The sequence below is a fragment of the Rhinopithecus roxellana genome, chromosome 9, assembly GCF_007565055.1.
Source record: "Rhinopithecus roxellana isolate Shanxi Qingling chromosome 9, ASM756505v1, whole genome shotgun sequence".
Lineage (NCBI taxonomy): Eukaryota > Metazoa > Chordata > Mammalia > Primates > Cercopithecidae > Rhinopithecus > Rhinopithecus roxellana.
The window spans coordinates 135,608,006-135,631,018 of record NC_044557.1 but is presented as its reverse complement, the minus strand read 5'-3'; the positions used below and the strand labels follow the sequence as shown (position 1 = coordinate 135,631,018).

At 47.4% G+C, this 23,013-nt stretch overlaps 1 protein-coding gene across 1 annotated transcript in view; it reads right to left on the bottom strand.

Moving 5' to 3' along the window:
- Positions 1 to 4,233: 4,233 nt before the first annotated feature.
- The window catches only part of INTS9 (integrator complex subunit 9), a 125,690-nt gene continuing 106,910 nt past the window's right edge, over positions 4,234 to 23,013 (bottom strand). Inside the window, exons 12-17 of the mRNA XM_010370900.2 lie at positions 17,830 to 18,001; positions 14,840 to 14,964; positions 12,794 to 12,961; positions 7,837 to 7,935; positions 6,487 to 6,624; positions 4,234 to 4,898 (exon numbers count right to left, since the gene is read on the bottom strand). Coding sequence (XP_010369202.1) covers positions 4,722 to 4,898; positions 6,487 to 6,624; positions 7,837 to 7,935; positions 12,794 to 12,961; positions 14,840 to 14,964; positions 17,830 to 18,001 — 879 coding nt within the window. The 3' untranslated portion in view covers positions 4,234 to 4,721. The remainder of the gene's footprint in view (positions 4,899 to 6,486; positions 6,625 to 7,836; positions 7,936 to 12,793; positions 12,962 to 14,839; positions 14,965 to 17,829; positions 18,002 to 23,013) is intronic.

Sequence of the window (23,013 nt, the reverse complement as noted above, 5' to 3'; positions counted from 1 at the left end):
AGCTGCCCACTGAATCAAGTAGCTATTTTAAAGCATGGGCTAAATGATAGGGATTTTTACACTTACGTGCAGTTTCCCATGCTTAGAATATTGCAGTTAAAAAACTGACCCACCAGGAAATGTTGTTTTGGCCTTTAATTCCTAAATATTTCTGAAATTTTCTTTCCTTACCTTCTTCCCTCAAGCCTCATGCTGGGACAAGGTGGAAAAAACAGACTCTGTCCTCAGGGTGCTCATGGTCCTGGAAATGTGCTCCACTCTAGCTGTAAGTCTGGGAGAAAGGCTTATCTGTGATGGTGAGCTAAAGCCATGATAGACAGCACAACACACCGAATATGTGAGCAGGTGCCGACTAATGCCCCTGATGACTGGAAGGTGCTTACTGATGACTGGGAAAGGCTTTGTGAAATGAAAGGCCATTATTTCCAAAGTATGTGAAGCAACTGTGAATAGTTACTAGAGTAAAAACTTAATATTGGATAATTTAACAAAAAGTTAGCAAACTTAATGTGTTTGGTAACTCAGAATGAGAAGTTACTTTTTACTGGTGATTGATTTGGTAACTACATCAGGGAGACTTACACATGGGTTAGGAATGTTTATTGTAGAGAAAGGTAAAGGGTGCATCCTGCTAACACAAGCACCATTACGTGGGGGCTACGCACTTCTTTTTTCAATGGCCTGCAATGCCAACATAAGAGAAGCAAGAAATATTCTACATGCCTAAGGAGATGGGCGTTTACACCCCTTTCAAAGATCTGTGGTCCTGAGACTCAGAAGTTTACGTTTAATATGTGTGTGCGTGTGTGTATATATATACACAAACATATATATACACATATACACATATATACACACACATACACATATATATACACACGCATATATATATATAAATTTTTTTTTTTTTTTTTTTTTTTTTTTTTTTTTGAGACAGAGTCATGCTGTGTCTCCCAGGCTGGAGTGCAGTGGTGTGATCTTGGCTCACTGCGACCTCCATCCCCCCGCCCCCTCCCCGGGTTTCTCTGCCTCAGCCTCCCAAGTAGCTGGGATTACAGGCGCCTGGCACCATGCCTGGCTAATTTTTGTATTTTTAGTAGAGACGGGGTTTCGCCATCTTGGCCAAGCCGGTCTTGAACTTCTGACCTTGTGATTCGCCCGCCTTGGCCTCCCAAAGTGCTGGGATTACAGGTGTAAGCTACTGCACCTGGCCATCATGTGTATAACGTTTTATGATGTGATTAAAAGCCATAATGGGCTGCCAAGGAGCAGTAGAGACTCTGGTATTTGATCTTTAGAAGATCAGTTCCTGACGGAGGCTGGCTCGAGTCTTCAGTGAGACTGACCCTCCGGCTCAGCTCAGCACTGCTGGTCTCCAGGATTTACCTGTGACTTCCTCCAGGATTGTCATTGGTTATTTCCACTCTATTTTAGGTTCAAAGAAGACTACTGTTATTTATGTGTAGTTCCACTGCAGTGCATTTGAAGCTAAGTGTTGTCTACCGTCTTATAGATGGCCTGAAGCAGTGAGACAGCATTCACTTCTTTTGGCTTCAGGAAAAAAACTGGACTCAGGGCCAGAGGAAAAGTGTCCTCCTTTGCTTCCCACTGGTTGCTTGGCTCCTGTTAATATGTCATTATGCAGGTTTAAAGGTTTCTTCACTCTTGTTTCTGTTGATACTTCATTACAGTTTGGAAACACCTTTATAGGACAACTGTGAGGGCCAAAAGTTTCAAGCTCTCCAGGGATCGGGAGAGATGGAGTACATGTGACTTGAAAAGCAATGGCCTAAAAGACAGATTTCCATTTCCTGGCCAGCTGCTGACTTGATACTCACCCATGGTGTTGTGGGAAGGCAGAAGCCACTCACTGGCTGTTTTGCGGAAAGTTACTTAACCTCTGTTCCCTCACCCAACACCTGACTGCAGCCATGTGAAGAGGAGACGCTGAGCCAGGGTCGACCAGTTAAGCCACACCACACCAGATTCCTGACCATAGAAACAGTGAGACGAGAAATGTCTTGTTGTTTTGTTTTTTTGAGACACAGTCTCGCTCTGTCGCCCAGGCTGGAGTGCAGTGGTGTGATCTTGGCTCACTGAAAGCTCCGCCTCCTGGGTTCACGCCATTCTCCTGCCTCAGCCTCCCGAGTAGCTGGGACTACAGGTGCCCACCACCACGCCTGGCTAATTTTTTTGTATTTTTAGTAGAGATGAGGTTTCACCATGTTAGCCAGGATGGTCTCGATCTCTTGACTTCGTGATCTGCCCACCTCGGCCTCCTAAAGTGCTGGGATTACAGCCGTGAGCCATTGTGTTTGGGGTAATTTGTTGTGCAATAGATACCTAATATATCACTTTGTACTAAGAGTTAAATAATATGAGGTCTCTGCACTATTGTTGTTTTTTTCAATTAATCACTAGGATTCCACTGGGTTTGAGTACAAACTTTTCTGGATGTCAGAGTCTTCACCAGGTTGGTGTCAATGTCAGTCAGTATCAGTTAAGTGTCAGTGGGCCGCATCTCTGATACAGCCAGGCCACGTCTGCCACTCATGCCACTTCTTTTGAGTCTTCTGAGCAACCTGGCATGGTATCCAAATACCTGAACTTTAGGCAATTACTCCTAATTGCTCTTCTCATACCTGGAAAGGCCGGCTCTGGATTTTTCTCTCTTCTCTATAAAGCATGAGTCTTTGCTGCTTCCTGCCTCTGACTATTGCCACTAAGTGGGTGGTGATGACTTGATTAAAACCTCCCAAGTTTCCCCCTGCTCATTGGGCACCCACTGACTCACTTGTTCCTACTGCTTGCTGCTTTTGCAGCCCCCCTCAAGGGACCAGCACTGGGCTCTCTGATCAAGCCCTTTCACAGCAGACAGGCTTGACGGATCCCATCATTCCTATATAGCATTGCTAGGATATTTAAATAAAACAACCATTTTTGGTTTCTCCTGAGCTCTAACTTACACTGTTTTTGCATTTCAGATTTTTTTTTTATATGGAGTCTTGCCCTGTTGCCGAGGCTGGAGTGCAACGGCATGATCTCAGCTCACTGCAACCTCCACCTCCCGGGTTCAAGTGATTGCCCTGCCTCAGCCTCCTGAGTAGCTGGGATTACAGGTGCGTGCCACCATGCCTGGCTGATTGTTTTTGCATCTTTAGTAGAGACGGGGTTTCACCATGTTGGCCAGGCTGGTCTTGAACTCCTGACCTTGTGATCCGCCCACCTCAGCCTCCCAAATTGTCGGGACTACAGGTGTGAGCCATCGCACCTGGCCCTCAGATGTTTTTAAAATTTAATTTTGCTTGATTCTCTCAAAGGTTCTGTTGGAAGCATGCCTGCCTGGGATGCCTATTTGCAATTCTAAAAAGAACACTAAATGTTCATAGCCATGGCACATTAATCTCTTGTAATGTCAGTCCTGCCCCACGGTTGGAAGCCTTGTTTATTCCGTAGCCTATCCCTTGACTGGAGTGGACCCAAACCTTGGAAAATAGAAACCTGCTTAAGCATTCCTGTGCCCGGGTTTGGTAAGGTCGGAGATGGCAAACTGAAGCAGTCATTCCCACCAATATGATCGTTCCAAGAGAAGTGATAATGCACCATAAAGCAGAGCAGTCAGTTCTGCAGCTGTTCATGTTATGTATTTATCGGGTCACTAAATCCCTGTGTGCTGTTTAGCAGTCAGCCGAGTTGGAGGACTGACTTCTGACTGGATTTCAATGAGTCCAAGACAGTTAAGAACAGCCTGCGCTGGGCGTACTACCTAGCATGGCCTGCCAGGGCTGAGACTTGTTCTTAAAACTCACAAAGTGTCACAGCTATCTGACCTGGCAACTGTTGGTTTTATACACTTCAAAAGCAGTCGTCTTTTGTGAGGTTACTTTTGTCTGAAAGCTTCCTGTGACGAGTGGTTCTGAGGGTATCCGTGAGTAACACTCGGTTTAACGCAGAGACTGAGGCTCTGTGGGAGAGGTGGCGCAGGTGGAGCCTGAGGCTGGGGTACCGACCTACATCACTCTCCATGCAGCCACAGCTTAAAGGTGAGCACCTTCTTACGCAATTTAAGAAACAGATTTGTGTTTTTATAAACTCCAAATTATATAATTTAACATACACATCAAAATTCAGTTTGCTATGGTGGTTTCTAAGTTCATGCTGTCTGTATATTTTCATATTTTTTTCAGCTACTAAATCAATATATAGATTGTAGATTCAACAGGGGACAGCTAATTATATAAAAATAAGTTTTTATTAACAAATGTGCTCACAGTATAAAATGCAGATAGATGGGTTCACTTTACCATATTTTGGGATCATCTTATTGGGTGCAGCACTGTAGGCAAGTAAACGAAACCAAAGGCTGGCTCCCCTGCCCGAGGCCTGGGACCCATGTGAGACAGCCAGCCGGTCATCTCCGCCTCTCTGGCCCCCATGAGCCTCTTGGAAAACTGCTTCTGTTCCACTTCTGCCACCCTTCAGCTCCTCGAGAGAGCCAGAATTGAGAAGAAATTAGCCTGAAGTTGAAAGGGAAAGTTCTTGCCTGAAACAGTGCTGGGAGTAAGTCCAGACCATTTCCCTCAAGAGCCACCTCTTCACTCCTTAAGCCTGAGGACACCACAAAGACATGGTAAATGGCCTCTCATGCCACTCGTCAGGTGGGTTTTGAGGGCAGCCAGTGAAGGCCTGCAGGATTTCAGGGAGTGGCTCAGATGGCCCACTCAGAACTTCTGTAAGAATTTGAGGACAAGGTCCCGCAGTCGCACTCTGAGCATCTCGTCATTGTCGCAGATAATATGGGTCGAGTCTTCTTCAATCTGGATGAGCGTCTCAGCTTCCTGGAGCAGGACGATATGGCCCTTGGCTGTGTCCTCCACCTTAATATCACTGAAGCCGTGCTGCTCCAAAAGAAAAGAAAGAGCGGGGTGGGCGGACTGCAGCTGTGAGATCTACAAACAGCACTTCACAGACTTGACCGAACTTTCTAGAAACTGACACGCCTTAACATAATTCTTCAGACTAGTTATAGGGCCTTTGATAGCAATAGTTTCATATACTTGAAAAGAGACCCAAAACATGCAAAATCTCACGCAAAACAGAAGAGAATTTCCACAACCTGCCTAAGCTTGGTGAGCTCTTTGAGGGCACGTCCAAGCCCTATGGTCAGAAGTCTGGGACGCTCAGTTGCTTGCACCATGACGTCCCCTGGTGACAAAGCTCCCTCCTAAGTTGCAGCTCTCTGAGCTTCCAGGAAAATGCCAGTTGACACCAAGATACCCCTGACTGTGGGACTTGGCAGAGCCCTCTCGAGTGAAGGAGAGAAGGCAGCAGAGCAAACTTTTCTCAGCTATTGCTAATGCTAAGGACAGAATTTCCTTCCAAATCAGACGTGACATGGAAAGGAGGCATGTGCCTGAAATAAACACACAGCAGGTGAAGGGCCTCGGTGTGGGGCAGGCACCTGTACTTCATGGCTGCAGGCTCCCCTAGGGACCTGGACAGGTGCTTGCTCCTCCTGCATAGAGGAGCCGAGGTGGGCATGCCAGGGTGGAATATTGGGTCAGGACATAGGCCGGGCCAGGCAGAAGGTCCTCATCTTAAGTTTTAAAAAGTCCAGCTTGAGGCCCATCGATAGGGCCCAGGAGCCCTGCAAGGTCATGGAGGAGGGTGGAGGAGAGCTGCAACCACCCAGCCAGAGCCTTTTCCCTATGGGAAAATCAACGACAGGTGGAGAAAACCAATCCTAGGAAAGGGAAAGTCTTTTAAGATTTGAAAGTCCGTAATTGTCATATTTACATTGGATAGAAAATTTGTAGAAATCTCCTTCCATGTAATTATAATTTGTTGCAGTTCTTGCAAGCAGCAGCATGAACAGTATTACCTTTAGCCAATTCCTTCTCCTTCCTATCAAGGACTCTATAATCCTAATAAAGTCATCTCTGAAGTCCTGTAACTGAAGCCAAAATTATAACCTTTAAGATTAGATATTTTTTTTCTTCTAATCCTAGTCAAGAAATCTCATGTCTGGGAGAAGCAGCCATCAGGGCTGCTGAGACAGAGGGGAAGGGCCAGTGTCCCCTCCCTCCATGGACTCCTGCAAATCCTGACACTCAGCTGGAGCCTTGGCTCCCCTCTGACAGCAAGGAGGCATCCGTGGAAGCGCAAGGCTGTGGCAGGGCCGGGTCCTCCTTTGTCCTGGCCTCCCTACCCTGCCCCACTCATCACATCTGTGTGTGGAAGCAGCTTTTTCTTCAGTCTGGAGAGGCCTTCTGGTGACCTCGTGCTGGCAGGAAGGATGGGGCACTCCTCAGTCCACTTTCTTTCTCCTGGGTCTCCCAGCAGGACCTTAGACCAAGCAGATGCCACAGGACACTGGGGACTAAGTGACAAGCAGCAACATCCACTCCCTGCAGCCAGGGGGCCATAGTGAGCCAGAGAAAGGCTGCCACGTGTGGAGTTTCCACGGCGCCCGCGAAACCTGCTCACCTTCTCCAGGGTCTGCACGAACTGCTCCACGGGGATGGAACCGCTCAACAAAGGCTTCAGGACTTTGCAGTCCGGGACATCATCGCTCACCCGCTTTCTCTTCTTCCCGCTGGTGGGCTGGGCGGGCCGAGGAGGGGGCTAGAGCAGAAGGAAAGAGTGGCTTTCATGAGCTTCCTCTGAGCAGCAGGGGCCACTGCAGGCCACACTGAGAGCCTGAGACCATCCTGTCCTCACAGGCCACGGAGCCCTGGCCCGGTTTCCTCAGCTGGCACTCAGTTCAAGTTCCCTGGCTGCCGGGCACCCCATATCCACACGCTCTAATGCTCAGCTGTCCACCCGACCAACACCTTATTCGCTAAGATCTCTGCCTTTTATCAAGATCCACTGTTAAACTTTCAGGTGGTTCACTTCAGTATCTGCTGAGTAAATTCTCCACAATACACTGTGTCATATTGGAGGTACAGTCATGACCCTGTGGCTAGGCACTCTCGCTGTGCGGTCAGACCAAAAGCGGGAAACCCCAGCTTTGCCACCATCTGGCCAGTGTTAGAGAAGCTGCCTACAAAATGATGACAGCAGCGAATTCTGAGGGCTCAGTAAGACAAGGCGGGTCAAGGACCCAGCACAGGGTCTAACAGACGTTAAGTGGTAGCTAGGAGCAGTTCTACATATGGCATAAAAGTGACACAGTCCAGATCTGAAAGGAATTGTTAAGATGCAGTGCCTGCCCTGGAGCCGAAGTGCCACCCACTTGTGTGCGGGTCAGTGGCAGGGCCAGGATCTCGGGCAGCCACAGCCTCATGCAGGTGCCCTCCGGTTCCAGCCCCCAAGGGCAGGACTGCACCTGCTGCCCTGCCTTGCATGGCAGCACTCCCCTATGGAATGTGCCTGTGGCAGCCCTTGGGATGATGTGCGGCCTCATCTCTGGGCAAAGCAGCCTCTCTGAGGCACATGGCCAGGGAAATAATTCTTCAACAAGAATTCATGGGCCAGGCATGGTGGCTCACGCCTGTAATCCCAGCACTTTGGGAGGCCCAGGCAGGCGGATCACGAGGCCAGGAGATCGAGACCATCCTGACTAACACAGTGAAACCCCGTCTCTACTAAAAATACAAAAATTAGCCAGGTGTGGTGGCGGGCACCTGTAGTCCCACCTACTTGGGAGGCTAAGGCAGGAGGATGGTGTGAACCTGCGAGGCGGAGCTTGCGCCACTGCACTCCAGCCTGCGCGACAGAGCAAGACTGCATCTCAAAAAAGCATATGAAGTGCTGTTTCAAATATAATCTGTTAGGTGGTCTGGTCTCTTTTTGGGGAGAGGGTCCCCTCCACTCCCACCCAGCACCCCCTACCTGAAGCAAGTGCTTGTTATCTTTGGTGTGCAGCACGGCCGAGACGGTTGCCAAGGAGATGCCAGGCTTGATCTCCATGGGCACCAGTGAATCTGCGAGCTGAAAGCAAAGGGCACAGTTCAGGCTGGGGTCTTTAATGGTGACCGTTACTCTTCCTTTAATCTGTATTTACATCACTGCAGTCTACAAAGACAAAGTAACTTTAAACAATATATTTTTTTTTTTTTTTGAGATGGAGTCTCGCTCTGTCTCCCCGGTGACACACCAAGTGCAGCCTTTCATTCGTTCTGGCCTTTAGTTCACCCTCATTCCCTCTCCAGGTGAGCAGTGGCAGGAAGGACAGGGACAGCAGCATGGGGGTTGAGGGAGCTCTCTGCTTCCTGAAAGTCTGACTTCTCCCGATGGTGGGAGCCACGGCTTGACCTGGGGGGTGGTGTCTTTCTGACCACTTGCACCTGCTGGGTGCCCTGCCATGCGGCCTGACCTTATTAAGTGTTCTGTGGCTGCGTTCAGCCGCTTGGGTTTTAAGACATGTAGGCCTCGACCTAGCCAAGCCACCTTTATTTAAAAACAAAAACACGCAAGAGGCCATTATGTAAACATGAAGATCAGTAACAAACAGGCAGAGGAAGCAGCTTAGGATAGTTAAGCAGATTGGCAAATGGTACGTGAGGCCTGTTTCATGAAATAAGAAAACTGCCCATGGTGAGCGTGAAGCGGCCCTTGCGGAAGAGCAGGGTGTGCGCCAGATCCCGTTCTTCACTTCGGGCCGCCTCCTCCCTGCACAAGGCTGGGGTGGGAGCTTTGGGTTGGCGTTCTATACTCTCCAAGAAGACTGAAGGAGTCTTTTTTTTTTTGAGATGGGGCCTCACTCTGTTGCCTAGGCTGGAGCGTGGTGGTGTGATCATAGCTCACTGCAACCTCAACCTCCTGAGCTCAAGTGATGTTCCCTCCTCGGCCTCCCCAGTAGCTGGGACTACAGGCATGAACCACCACGCTTGGCTAAATTATTTTTTTGTAGAGATGGTGGTCTTGCTGTGTTGCCCAGACTGGTCTTGAACTCCTGGCATCAACTGATCCTCCTGCCTTGGCCTCCCAAGGGCTGGGATTACAGGCCTGAGCCACTGTGCCTGGCCATAATGTTCATTTTAAAGGCAATCACTGTAGCAAGTTGGATTGAGACAGTTATCTCCATTAATGATCAAAGACATACAATTTGGCTGGGTGCGGTGGCTCACGCCTGTAATCCCAGCACTTTGGGAGGCCACGGTGGGCGGATTGGAGTTTGAGACCATCCTGGCCTATATGGTGAAACCCATCTCTACTAAAAATACAAAAATTGGCCAGGATTGGTGGTGCGTGCTTATAAACCCAGCTACTCGGGAGGCTAGGGAGGAGAACTGCATGCACCCGGGAGGCAGAGGTTGCGGTGAGCCCAGATAGTACCACTACACTCCAGCCTGGGCAACACAGCAAGACTCTGTCTCAAAAAAAGACATACGACCAGGCACAGTGGCTCATGCCTGTAATCCCAGCACTTTGGGAGGCCGAGGTGGGCGGATCACAAGGTCAGGAGATCGAGACCATCCTGACTAACACAGTGAAACCCCATCTCTACTAACAATACAAAAAAATTAGCCGGGCATGGTGGCAGGCGCCTGTAGTCCCAGCCACTCAGGAGGCTGAGGCAGGAGAATGGCGTGAACCTGGGAGGCGGAGCTTGCAGTGAGCCGAGATCGCGCCATTGCACTCCAGCCTGGGCAACAGAGTGAGACTCCATCTGAGAAAAAGAAAAAAAAAAAAAAAGACAATTTAAAATTAGATATCAGTGTATACTTAAATAACTGGAAAAGACTTGAATAAAATTGGAAAAGAACTAAAAAAGGACAACATCCAGTATTAGCAAGGAGGTAGAAATAAGAGCTGTCTCCAGCTCTGCTGTGGAAGTATAAACTGCACTCATTCTAGAGGACAAGCCAGCAATATATAGCCTAGAGCCACAAAGGGATGTTCATAATCTTTGACCCAGAAATTCTAATTTCAGAAAATTTTCTTGTGGAAATAAACATATATGGACAAAGATTTATGTAAAAGGATGTTCTTAAAAGTGTTATTTATAACACAGAAAAACCAGAAATGAAAATTTATGAATAAAGGAACTGTTAAATTATGACAGACCATTGTGCAACCATTAAAGCTGAAGCTTTTGAAATACCTTTTTTTTTTCTTGAGATGGAGTCTCGCTATGTTGCCCAGGCTGGAGTGCAATGGCGCAATTCTGGCTCACTGCAATCTCAGCCTCCAGAGTAGCTGGGATTATAGTCACCCACCACCAAGCCTGGCTAATTTTTGTATTTTTAGTAGAGATAAGGTTTCATCATGTTGGCCAGGCTGGTCTTGAACTCCTGACCTTAAGTGATTCGCCCCTGCCTCAGCCTCCCGAACTGCTGGGGTTTACAGGCGTGACCCACCGTGCCCAGCTGAAATATATATATATTTTTGAGACAGAGTCTTGCTCTGTCATCCAGGCTGGAATGCAGTGGCATGATCTTGGCTCACTGTAATCTCTGCCTCCCGGTTCAACCAGTTATCTGCCACAGCCTCCCAAGTAGCTGGGATTACAGGTGCGTGTCACCACACCCAGCTAATTTTTGTATTTTTAGTAGAGACGGGGTTTCACCATCTTGGCTAGGCTAGTCTTGAACTCCTGACCTCATGTTCTACCCGTCTCCCAAAGTGCTAAGATTACAGGCATGAGCCATCACACCTGGCCAAAATACCTTTAATGATACACTCACTGTTAGGTGAAAAAGACAGTGTATGAGGTGTGATTCCAGTGTATGAGGTGTGATTCCAGTGTATGAGGTGTGATTCCAGTGTATGAGGTGTGATTCCAGTGTATGAGGTGTGATTCCAGTGTATGAGGTGTGATTCCAGTGTATGAGGTGTGATTCCAGTGTATGAGGTGTGATTCCAGTGTATGAGGTGTGATTCCAGTGTATGAGGTGTGATTCCAGTGTATGAGGTGTGATTCCAGTGTATGAGGTGTGATTCCAGTGTGCACACACAGTGAGCAGACAAGGCAAATACATCAAAATCTTAACATTTACCCCTGGCATTGGGACTGATTTTTGCTTTTGTCTTTATCCCTTAGTTATATTAACATACAAGGTTTTTATTATTCTTAAATGAATATTTTAAAAATGTCTTAGCTTTAATTTCTCATATAGCAAACATCAATAGACATAACCCACATTAACAAAACCTCTTTGGAGTTCTATTTGTAAGGATGTCTGAGACCAAAAGGTGTAAGGAATGCTGGCTTAGAGAGTTGGAATCTAAACCGAGGCCGTCAATCCCAGCCCCTGTAAAATACTAGACAAAAACAATCCAGAGACACATCTAGAGAAAATGAAAAACAAAATCATAACAAAATAATAAAAACGTAGTAAACATTACACAGCCCTAAAGATGGCACCTAGTGGTCCCTAACAGCCTCTCCAGGCTTGTGGAAATGAGTCACATTCAGGAGCCGAGACCTCCAACCCAAGGTCTGGAGGCCATTTCTGAACCTCAAACTCCAAAAGAAGTTTGGGCACACTGGTTTTAACAATAAGTTTTTGTATTTCTTTTTCCTGTCTGTTGAAAACACATTCAAGTTGCCTCAAGAGGTGAAAGGAAGCCAGAGATATCCTCTAACCGTCCTCAACGCTGTCGTTCAGGAGAGGCCGTATCCCTGTCTCTCCCTCTCAGAGGAGGGCCCAAGCACAGCATGCCACAGCTGTTCCACATGGACAGCATGCTTTCTGCTTCTTCCCTGCTAAAACTGAAGCTAAGAGTTCACAGACCCATAAAATACTTAGACTTTGATAGACCAAAACCTGCAAGTATGCTCAAGAGGATATAAATAACCAAGTTTACGGCCGGGCGCGGTGGCTCAAGCCTGTAATCCCAGCACTTTGGGAGGCCGAGACAGGCGGATCATGAGGTCAGGAGTTCGAGACCATCCTGGCTAACACGGTGAAACCCTGTCTCTACTAAAAAATACAAAAAAAAGCTAGCCGGGCGAGGTGGCTGGCGCCTGTAGTCCCAGCTACTCGGGAGGCTGAGGCAGGAGAATGGCATAAACCCGGGAGGCGGAGCTTGCCGTGAGCTGAGATCCGGCCACTGCACTCCAGCCTGGGTGACAGAGCGAGACTCCGTCTCAAAAAAAAAAAAATAAATAAATAAATAAATAACCAAGTTTACAATCCTTATGTTTTGGTTCCTGTTATCTCCCCCATCTACCTCTGAATTCAGCGAACTTTGACACTCATAACTGAGGTCCAGGAAGGAAGAGAAAAGTCACCACCCTATGGTATTTAGGGACATAGCGGGTGTCAACATCTCCATTCCCCAGGGCTCTGGCCCGTGATGTGGCCCAGGGGTCACACTGCTGAACGCTAGGTACGGACTAACAGCTGTTACTTTATTACTTGGAAAAGCAAGAAGACCCTGAAAATCCCCCCTCTTCCCGGTTACTTGGTTAAGGGTCCATGTTCTTTGCTCATTCATACTTGAAGTCTCACTCTGTTGCCCAGGCTGGAGTGCAGTGGTGTGATCTTGGCTCACTGCAACCTCCACCTCCTGGTTCCAGCGATTCTCATGCTTCAGCCTCCCGAGTAGCTGGGATTACAAGTGCGTGCCACCACACCTGGCTAATTTTTTTGTATTTTTAGTAGAGATGGGGTTTCGCCATGTTGGCTGGGCTGAGTTGGCCAGGCAGATCTTGGAACTCCTGACCTCAAGTGATCCACCCACCTGGGAATCCCAAAATTGCTGGGATTTCAAGGGTGAGCCACTGCGCCCAGCCTGGTTCATTCGTACTTGACATAAATCCAAAAGAAGGCCACCCCTGCACGATCTTCAAGAGCCTCTGGAAAGCTCTAGTTTAACCCTAGGAAGGAGAACGGCTCACCTCTGGCATGATCTCGATCTTCTCGTACCGGCGTTTGAAGGGCAGGGCGAGGACCTCGGCCCGCCGATAGGACATGGCGGGGGGCTGGCAGTCGATCATGAGGTCCATCCTGTGGGACTGGGCTGGGGGCGGCTGGGTGTACTGCTCAGGACACACCACATGCAGGGGCTGAGGAACCAATGGGACAGGCGAGAAAGGAGGTGTGAAGTACAGTGGCCCCTGCAGAAGGCCCATTTCTGGCCCCGATCCACTCCCCGCCATCACAGGCTCACCACTTCCAGGCCAAGGTGAACTTTCATCCTCTCAAGCCCAATGAACCGTAGAGAGGAGAGGGAACGTGAAGGCACTGGGGCAGAAGAAACATCTGAGAAACCCCTAAGCTGCCTCAGCTTGCATTTGTTTTCGTTTTTTTTTTCACTGTTTACGTAAGTTTCATGGTAACTTCCATGTGTCTGCTCCCAACAGTCTCTGGGCTTGCTGGGGGCACGGTCTTTCTGTAACATTCCCACATGTCTGCTTTTATAAGCTCTTGGCTAATTACCAGGAGCTGTGGGTTCTGACTTTCTGCTGGATCTGCAGGTGGACTGGTATTAGGCAGTGGACACTGCTCAGGTCATATGCTCACTGTGTACGACCAATCAGCATACGCAGAGGTTTTTTTTTTTTTTTTTTTTTTTTAAACAAAATGTCCCTTATCTTGAGAAAAAAAGATTAGTAAACCAATTTTTCCTTTGCACAAATATCACCCAAATGAAAAGGAATGCTGGCAGCCCACAGGGGCACTGTGTCTTCCCTGCTTCTACTTAAGAGCTCGGACCAAGCCCTGAATTTCCTGATGAATATGGCTTTCCACCAGGCTGACTGGGCTGAGCTTCCAAAAGCACCTGCTCCTTAGGGCTAATACTTTTCTCCTTCGAACTGCCCTTTGCTCCTCTTCTTGACCTGTCTCAAAGCATCTCATGCCACAGTCGCAGCCTGATGGTTCCTCCCAGGTTTTCCTCGCCTAAAGTGGAGACCAGGTGGCCTCCAGTTTCCAGGATTAGCACCTGACAGGGGGGTCAAGAGCTGGTTTAGGGACTGGGATTTGAAGTTAATGAGAAGCAACACGCCCTTCCCTTCACCGCTGCTTCTAACATGTGGATGAGCACACAGTGGGGTAGCGAATCACTGCAGACAGGCCCCACGTTTGCTGTCTGCTCTCATCATGCCTAGAGAGCGCCGATATTCTTTCTTTGTTGGGCAAGCACATTAATAATCACCAGAATCCGCTCTTGGGGCTTTCCGGGGGTTCTCCAGCTTTCTCTGTTTCTCGTTCTCCTGTCTTAAGAGTTTTGTGACACAGCTCTCTCATCCAGAGGCCGAAGGTGCTGTGCTGGGCCCCTCGGCCCTCATCTCACTCCTGGGAACACCAGGGAGTGGAAAGGGAGAGCTCTTCCTCGCCAGTCAGCTGTCCCCCTTGCCAATTCCAGTGCCTCTCCCAAGAGCCAGAAACCCAGCGAGCAGTGGCTGAGCCAGCACGGTGGTTCCGTGGCCCTGCCTTCCTGCTACACGCTCCTCCTGTGCGCAGATTCTCCTGGTCTACACTGTATCCCAGCTACTTCTCCCCTTTCTCCAGGGCAGAAAATGTGAAGTGAAACAAATGACCAAAAACTACCACAAAACCCAAACCCAGCAGCACTGTTTGTGGTACCAGCCTACAGGTGTGCCATGGCCCCAGGACGTGTTTCAATTCCACTGTCTCAGCTTAGTGAATATGTTTCTAGAATGACTCTTTTTGGCAGGGGTGAGAGGATTTGCTTTTAAGCGGACACAGATGGTTTTCTTTCCCTTCCACTTCTGATTTCTTTAGAATGGAAACTGCTGTCAGGGTGTAAAGACCACTCCTTTTCAGTGTGGAGGGGGGCTGGCATATGTCCCAGCATTCTGTAGATGCGTGAGAATTGAAGACAAGAATCCAATGCAGCCTCTCTCCCTTCACCCCACACAAGCATGAGCCACACCAAGGTGACATGACTATGTGAAGGCACAAGCAGTGGCCTTCATTACCTGCACTTCTTTAAGCAGCTTTGACACCTGGATGAAGTTCAGCCGGGTGTCGATGGGGCAGTAGATGCATTTCATGGCCAGCGGCTGGTAAGGAGCCAGGGCTTCCAGGTAGGAGAAGTCTGGTTCTACAGAAAGTACGAGAAAGAAATCTTACAATGCAGACTACACAGGAGCTGCTGAGCCAGGCGGCGGCTGGGGCGCTGAGGGCCCAGAGACAGCCAGGGGGTCAGGAGGGAGCCAGGAAGCACATATGGGGGACGGAGGTCAAAGGGGCTCTGTGGAAGGAGGGGCAGGCTGGGATGGACCCTGTGGGTGGGCTCCAAGCTTCAGCAGAGGCAGATGAGGTAAATGAGGGAGAAATACATATGTGGGGGAGAAAAGAAAGCTCTTCTTTACAACGAAATGCCAAGAAACAAACGAGGAAATAAAAGCCAAAGCCACCATTTGGCAACCATTACAGTTCACCACTTATTCAGATGAGAATCGTCAATAAATGCTAAAAATATTAGATACCATTGTGAGGGAGAACAGGTATATACATAGTTTCAAAGAGTCCCCCACAAGGTACTGATTTAATACAATGAGAAAAACAGTGACTTCACAGTGGAGAGGACTGGCATAGACCCCGGGACCCTAGAATCAGCTCCGAGTTAACGCCCAGGGTGTGAGATGCACCCAGGAGACAAGCGCACGGCCCCACCCCAGGCCCGTGAATGGTCTGTAGACTGAGACTGCAATGCTCCCCAGCAGGCCCAGCCCCTCTGACCAGGAGGAGTCCTCGCCCACTGCTCAGCTCAGCTGGTCTCCTGGGGTCTGCTGCAGCCTGCTTGGCAGGAAACATTCCCCCAACTCAAGGGAGCTACCCGCCTTGAACCAAAAGACCTTGCTCGGTCCTAACTGATGTGTGCTTTGATTCCCAGTGCAGTCTCTGCCCAGGGACGAGGGACCCTGGCCTAGTCACACCAGACACACACACACATCCCCACTGTTGTCAGGACAAACTGGCAGAGCTGCCAGGTACGTAAACCCCCATTCCAGTGGATCGTGCTTCTCTGAGAATACTGTCTCCCTTTTCACGTATCCAGGAGTCACAAAACAATAAAAAGAAGGTGGCCCCAACCTCTCCCTGACACAACTTCTGCCCTGGAAGCTCCATAAACCAGTTTAAATGCAAACCCGTTACCCAGAGTTGTCACGGGAAATCACACAGTCCTAATTTCCTTTTAGCTGAAGAAACATTTGTACTAAAGCCAGGTTACCTACTGTGCTGTGTAGATGCTGTCACCACTGTCAAGTCAAATGTCAAGAGTCACCATGCAGCAGCAGGAGCAGGAGACACCAACCTCAGCTCCCACTACGTAGGACATTCTCTGGACAACCTCCTGATGAATGAAATCCTGGCAGCTATGAAGTTCTGGGTGTTGTGAATCAATACCTTGTGGCCCAACTTCCTCCACTTTTAGCTGAAAGTGGGCCTGAGAAGGGGAAAGCAGTCCTGGTGACCGGGCCTCTCCTGGCACTTTCTGCCTGACCTGGTATCAGCAAGAGCCGGCCTGGCACCCACAGCAAAGCCATGTGTCCTCCTGCTGTGCGAACGCAACTTCCTGGAACACCAACACCTTGTCTGTCAATGATGGATCCGGCCAAAGACAAGACCCCTCTGTAATCATCCTGAACACGGAACACAGAACCGTCCTGACCACAGCAGGAGCAAACACCCTGCTATGCCAGCTCCATTCTTCCTGTGTTCTAGATAACAATGGGTTAAGAAACCCATCGCAGAATGACCCTGCATCCTGATGCCACCCAATACAGGGTGACGCCTCACCTCCGTGAACACCCGTGCATCACCGAATACCAGCCTGACTCCTACAAGGTCTTTTTACCTTGCTTTTACCCATGGTGTGTGTTCCCCTTGCTGAAATGAGGCAATAAACTCAACGTGGTTTGACCACAGGCATGTTCCTGGTGGCCTCTAGGTCACAAACAGGCTGGGGGAAGGGCCGAAGTGTCCCTGACCCCCATGCTTCTGGTGTAACTGGACTCCCTCCTCCAAACCCAGCCCCTAAAGTTAGGAAGGGAGGTGGTGACGATGCTTTCCCAACAGCTGCCACGTGCTGGGTGCTGTGCCTGGTGCCCAGAGTGACCCACAGAGATAGCTACTGACAGTCCCATTTACTGTGGGGACAGTCATGCTTGCTGGTGAACTGGCTGAAGTTACTGCAGGCTGGGCCAGATTTCAAATCAAAGTGTTTTGTTTTTTTTTTAAACTTCATAGCCTGTAAGATTTCCAAAACCCAAGGCCGACTGAAGATCCTAACCCATGGGTGTCCAAGCTTTTGGCTTCTTTGGGCCACACTGAAAGAAGAACTGTCTTGTGCTACACATAAAATACACTAACACTAATGACAACTGATGAGCTAAAAAAAAAAAAAAAGGTCTGCGCATAATTTCCATGATATCCCCCATCATAGATAAGCAAAAAGGTCCTAGCATTCAAAGGGCTGGGCGCGCCACACTGAGAAAAATGATACAGTGATTATCTACGTAAACTCTCTACTTGACCTTACCAAAGGAATTTTTTCCCCTGAGGGATTTGTCTCCAGAAGAAAATCCATAGCTAGAGTAAACTACAATCAGAAGAGAAAGATCTACATCTGTAAACAATTCCTAACAGCTAGAACAAGATCGGTTACTGAATCACTGCAGTTCTTGAAATGGCTTATGATATCCTAGCAAAAAGCACTCAGTAGGATTCTGTCTTGGAGAAATCTGAAAACAGGCATGAAGGCCTTGCTGGATGCCCAGCTGTCCAATGGCACACGCTGCTTCACTCTTTCTCTGTGATCTCTTCATTCTTTGGAACCTATAGTAGAACAATGTTCGTATTTACGCCTCACTGCAAAATCCTTCCCTGGGTCTCTGCCTTGTAGGTGCATTCACTCATGGCCTCAGTGGAGAGAACCGTTTTGTTAATTTTTTTCACTTACCCGTGAATATGACGGTGTTGAGACTAGATTTTCCCCAGAGCTCCATGAAGTGGACCACGTCCCCGAAGCGGAGGGAAGGATGCCCGGTGAACACCACACAGGGCTGTCTGAAGTCGTTGCTGAAGTCTCCGTGGATGCTGGGGTAGTGCTTCAGCTTATTCGTCTGAATGAGCTGGAAAATATAGAAAAAGTACACAGAGATGTGAGCCTGCCCAGGCTGAAGGGGGAACCAAAGTACGGGAGGGTGAGCGGGACTGGATCTAAAATACCAACAAAGAAGACAAGCCACGGATTGGGAGAAAATATCTGCAAAAGTCACACTGAGAGAGGACTGTGACCCAAAATGTATGCACTCCGAAACCCCAGCAAAAAGAAATGAACAACCCTACTAAAATGTGGGCAAAAACCTGAGCAGACACCTCATCAGAGAAGACAGATGGCAAACTAGCATATGAAAAAATGCTCCACACCGTATGTCATTAGGAAACCGCAAATTAAAATGACGAGATACCACTACACACCTATTATAATAGAATGGCTAAAATCCAGAACACTGACAGCACCAAATGCTGACAAGGATATGGAAGAACAAGGACGGTCGTTCACTGCTGGTGGGAATGCAAAATGATACAGCCACTTTGAAAGATATTTTGAAAAATTATGTCCGCAAGAAACCTGCACATGAATGTCCTAATTGCTAGCACTTGGAAACAACCAAGATGTCCTTCAGCAGGTGAATGATAAAACTGTGGTGATGCATCCAGACAATGGAATATTATTCAGCACTAAAAAAGAAATGAGCTACCAAGCTATGAAAAGACATGGAGGAACCTATTCGTAAGTGAAGGACGCCACTCCGAAAAGGCAAGGCCCCTATGATTCCAACTGTATGACAATCTGGAAAAGGCGAAACTATACAGATAGTAAAAGCCCAGCAGTCATCAGGGAGTCGTGGAGGTGAAATGAACAGGCCGAGCATAGAGGATTTGCGGAGTGAGGAAGCTGCTCTGTGTGATGATGTAATGGTGGATCCAGGTCACTGTTCGTTCATCCAAAACCACAGAACGCACAACGCCAAGAGGAACCCCTAATGTACACTCTGGGCTGTGGGTGATGGTGACGTGTCAATGTGGGTTCACCAGCCGTAGCAAATGCACCTCTGTGGTGTGGGATGGTGCAGAGGGCAACTGCGTGTGTGGGGCAGGGTCATATGATTGCAGTGAACCTAAAACTGCTGTGAAAAGTAATATTTATTAATTTAAAAAAATACAAGTGGATCTTATTAAAATAGTTTTTACCTAGAATGCGATTTTTGGAACACATGGGCAAGTCAAGTCTTTCTGGTAATACTGAGATACTTCCTGGAAACTGATTCAGATTGTTATGGCCTGATTTAGCTGGACTCTTCCTTTATAAACTGCCTGACACTCCATGCCAGGCCTGAAGTTCTCATTATCACTTCTTGTTTGAAATACAAGTGACTTTCCCAACACTCGTTAATCACCAAGTAGTGGCGACAGTAAACACATCCGTCACACCAGAAACACTGTTTACCAGTACAGGACCTCCTCCTGTGAAGCTAGAGGTTTAAGCTACTGCAGCAACTGAATAAGGACCAAGACCAAAGACTGTATTTTCTGGGATCCTTTCTGTTGTTTGCTACTAGAGAAGCTTCTCTGAATGTGTACAGCATGTGGACGTGTGTGCACACATGCACACACACGCACACAGGCACACACACGCACACATGCACACACACGCACACAGGCACATGCATGACAAAGATCAAACTGGCTTTTAGAAATGTGATGTCCTCGTAACACAGACAGTTATATTAAGAAACAGGGGCCAGGCATAATGGCTTACGCCTGTAATTCTAGCACTTTGGGAGACTAAGACAAGAGGATTGCTTGAGCCCAGAAGTTTGAGACCAGGCTGGGCAACAAAGCAAGACCTTGTCTCTACAGAAAATGAAAGTTAGTTGGATACTGTGGCTAGAGCCCAGAAATTCAAGGCTGCAGTAAGCTATGACTGCAACATTGTATCCCAGCTTGGGTGACTAAAAAAACACAAATTAAAAAAACAACAACAAAAAAACAGCACTTTGGGAGGCAGATCACAAGGTCAGGAGATCAATACCATCCTGACTAACATGGTCAAACCCCGTCTCTACTAAAAATACAAAAAAATTAGCCGGGCATGGTGGCGGGCGCCTGTAGTCCCAGCCACTCAGGAGGCTGAGGCAGGAGAATGGCGTGAACCCGGGAGGCGGAGATTGCAGTGAGCCGAGATTGCGCCACTGCACTCCAGCCTGGGCGACAGAGTAAGACTCTGTCTCAAAAAAAAAAAAAAAAAAAAAAAAAGGTACCTTGCAGCCTCGAAGCGTTCTTTCAAGTGTATGTTTTGAACCAAGAGTCACCCCTGCAGCACAACACTTGACAATCATCTCCCAGTGCCAGGCCCATTCAAGGCAACAGCAAAGACACTTACGAGTAGATGGCATCTTGTAACGCCTCAGACACTGTGCCTGCCACCCAGGCTTCCTCGCCCCACCCCAGTATCCAGAGGGCAGACACCCAGACTTCACAGACCCTAAATATCAACCAGGCCAAAGGAAGCACTGCTCTGGGAGGCTGTTTCATGGATAAAGCAACGGCCTGTGATAGGCTCAATCCTGTGGCCACACATGGTGCATGAGAGGGCCCTGGGCAACACCTTGAAATGCAAATGAAGTCACCCTAAGAGTGGGGATATGGTCAGAATGGGACACACCCCAAACAGAAGCCAAACTCTCTTCACCTTGAAGACCTCATCTTTAATTAAAGAGACCTGGTCGTATTAGGAAGACATTAACACTATCCCGGAGATCTTTATCAGCTGTCGCATGCTTGGATGGAATATGAATAGTAAAGCCGGAGCAAACATCGAATTCCCACTTTCCTTCCAGGTAGTCTGCAAGTCAAACTGACATTCTTTTTATAACCTGTATGGCCAAAATCATTAACTGTCTCAGTTAAATGGGTGAGCGGCTGTCAAAAGGAATCTATTGTATCCAGAGAAGTCAAGATGATGAATGTGATTCTAAGAATAGCAGCAGGTCTCTGCACACTTAAGTCACTTTTAAGCATTATCTGTAGTTCCTGTAGCTCTACTGATCAATGCACAGAAACTAAGATAAATTCATCATTTTTTGCCAATTGGATCTACCTTTCTAGCCAACTTACTGCATCTGACCAGCGGAAATGAAGCTGTGGGGCAGGAATTCTGGACAGTAATTTGTTACCAGTACTAAGGGCAGAACCATCCTTTCTCATGGGCAATGGTAACAATACCAAGGGTCGACTCCCTTGTGCCCTAACAATGACAGGTGCACCTGAGGAACCCTGATGGTGCGACCAGTGTACTCACATTTCTAACTCTAAATGGCACCAGGTCATCTGTGACAGATGCGTGAGTGAGAATGTGATCACACTCCTAGGAAACAAGCTCTACAGCAAGGCTGACTGCAAAGGAAGCAAAATAGACTTTCAAGAGCAAAGTCCACCACAAGATGTTTTGCCACACTTAATTTTCTGACATTTTTATAATATTTCTAGCCTGTATTTCACTATGGCATTGACACAGCTTGCAAAAACCCTGGCTGCTGAAATACTATTTAGACTACTGCAACCAAAAACTAACTTCTTCAAAACCTTCTACTTGGCATCCTGGTTCATAAAAGATCTCTCCTTTACAGTATGAAAACAGCAATTACATTTAAAGTAATTAGCAGGACATTTGTTGAAATACGTGTTAAATAGTTAACTCTAAAACAAAACTCTAAAACTAAATTCCTAAACGTATCTATCTGCACTGACATGCTCTATGTAAAAACAGTCTATCTGCCTTAGTTGAGGAAGGGTTATAATTTTGACAAAGAAATGAGTGGGGAGATAATCACAGTTAACATGGATGTATTATAACAGTACACTCATCAAAAGCAGCAAATGAACACTGACACAATACTGCCCGCTCTCATCTACATGCCCCATTCAGACTTTACCAACTGTTATCAATGCTCCTAATGGCAAACAAACAAGATAACAAACAAGTTCTTCCATTTCCAGATCCAGCCCATGGCCATGGAGTGCATGTATCTGCCACAACTCTTCATTCTCTTGGCAGTTCCTCAGTCTTCCCTTGTCCCCTAGGTCTCCGGCATTCTCGAAGGGTACAGATCAGTTATTTTGTTGAGCATCCTCAACTTGGGTCTGAATGCTCATTAGATTCAGGTGAGGCATTTTTAGCAGCAGGATCAGAGAAATCATGCTGTTTTCTCAATAATTTGCATTAAGAGCCATGCAGTGTCAATTAGTCTAATTACTGGTGATGTTAACGTTGATTGCATATGTCAAGTTTGTCCAAACTCCAGTTACTATTTCTCTCTTTGTAATAAACATGAATTTTGTGGGGACACACTTTTTGGGACTATAAATGATCTAGTTCTTCATACAATTTTCACTTGTTGGTTTTAGCACCCACTGGTGTTTCTTGCAGGAATAAATTATAACTGCGGTGGCTGCCAAATGGTGATTTTCTAATTCTAAGATTCTTTCCTACATTAATTATGTGAGTTTACTGTTGGAAGAACTTTCCCTTCTTGCCTATGTACTCAGTTACCTCACTATGGATGTGGGAGTTTCTGTTATTCAATGGATTATATTCATTACTAGCATTATTTATTTTGATGTTCCAGTGATCTCAGATGTGGCTTCTGACCCATCATTCTCTGAGTGCACAGCAAGATCTTTCAGCCTCATGTTGTATTTTCCAAAGAGGCTTGGTTCCTTTTAGTGGAGAATAGTATCTAGAAACAGACATCTGGGAGCTAAATGTGTTCCTCAGTTAGTGGCATGTAACTCTCCCAGGCCCTCTCTCTGGCCAGAGTTGGAAGATACGTATGTGCACAGACACACGCATACACACACATGCACAAATGTATTTCTTTCTGTGTCTATCTACATATATTGAAAATAGGAGTTCACACCAATACCGTCAATTCTATCCAACAGCACAGGATTCATTCCGGCCTTCGCTCTTTCCTTATATCTAACTCTGTACACCTTTATGGATTTTTTACAAGGTGAGCACATGTACATCAAGAAATAAAGCATTACTAGCTCCTCAGAAATCCCTCTTTGTCCC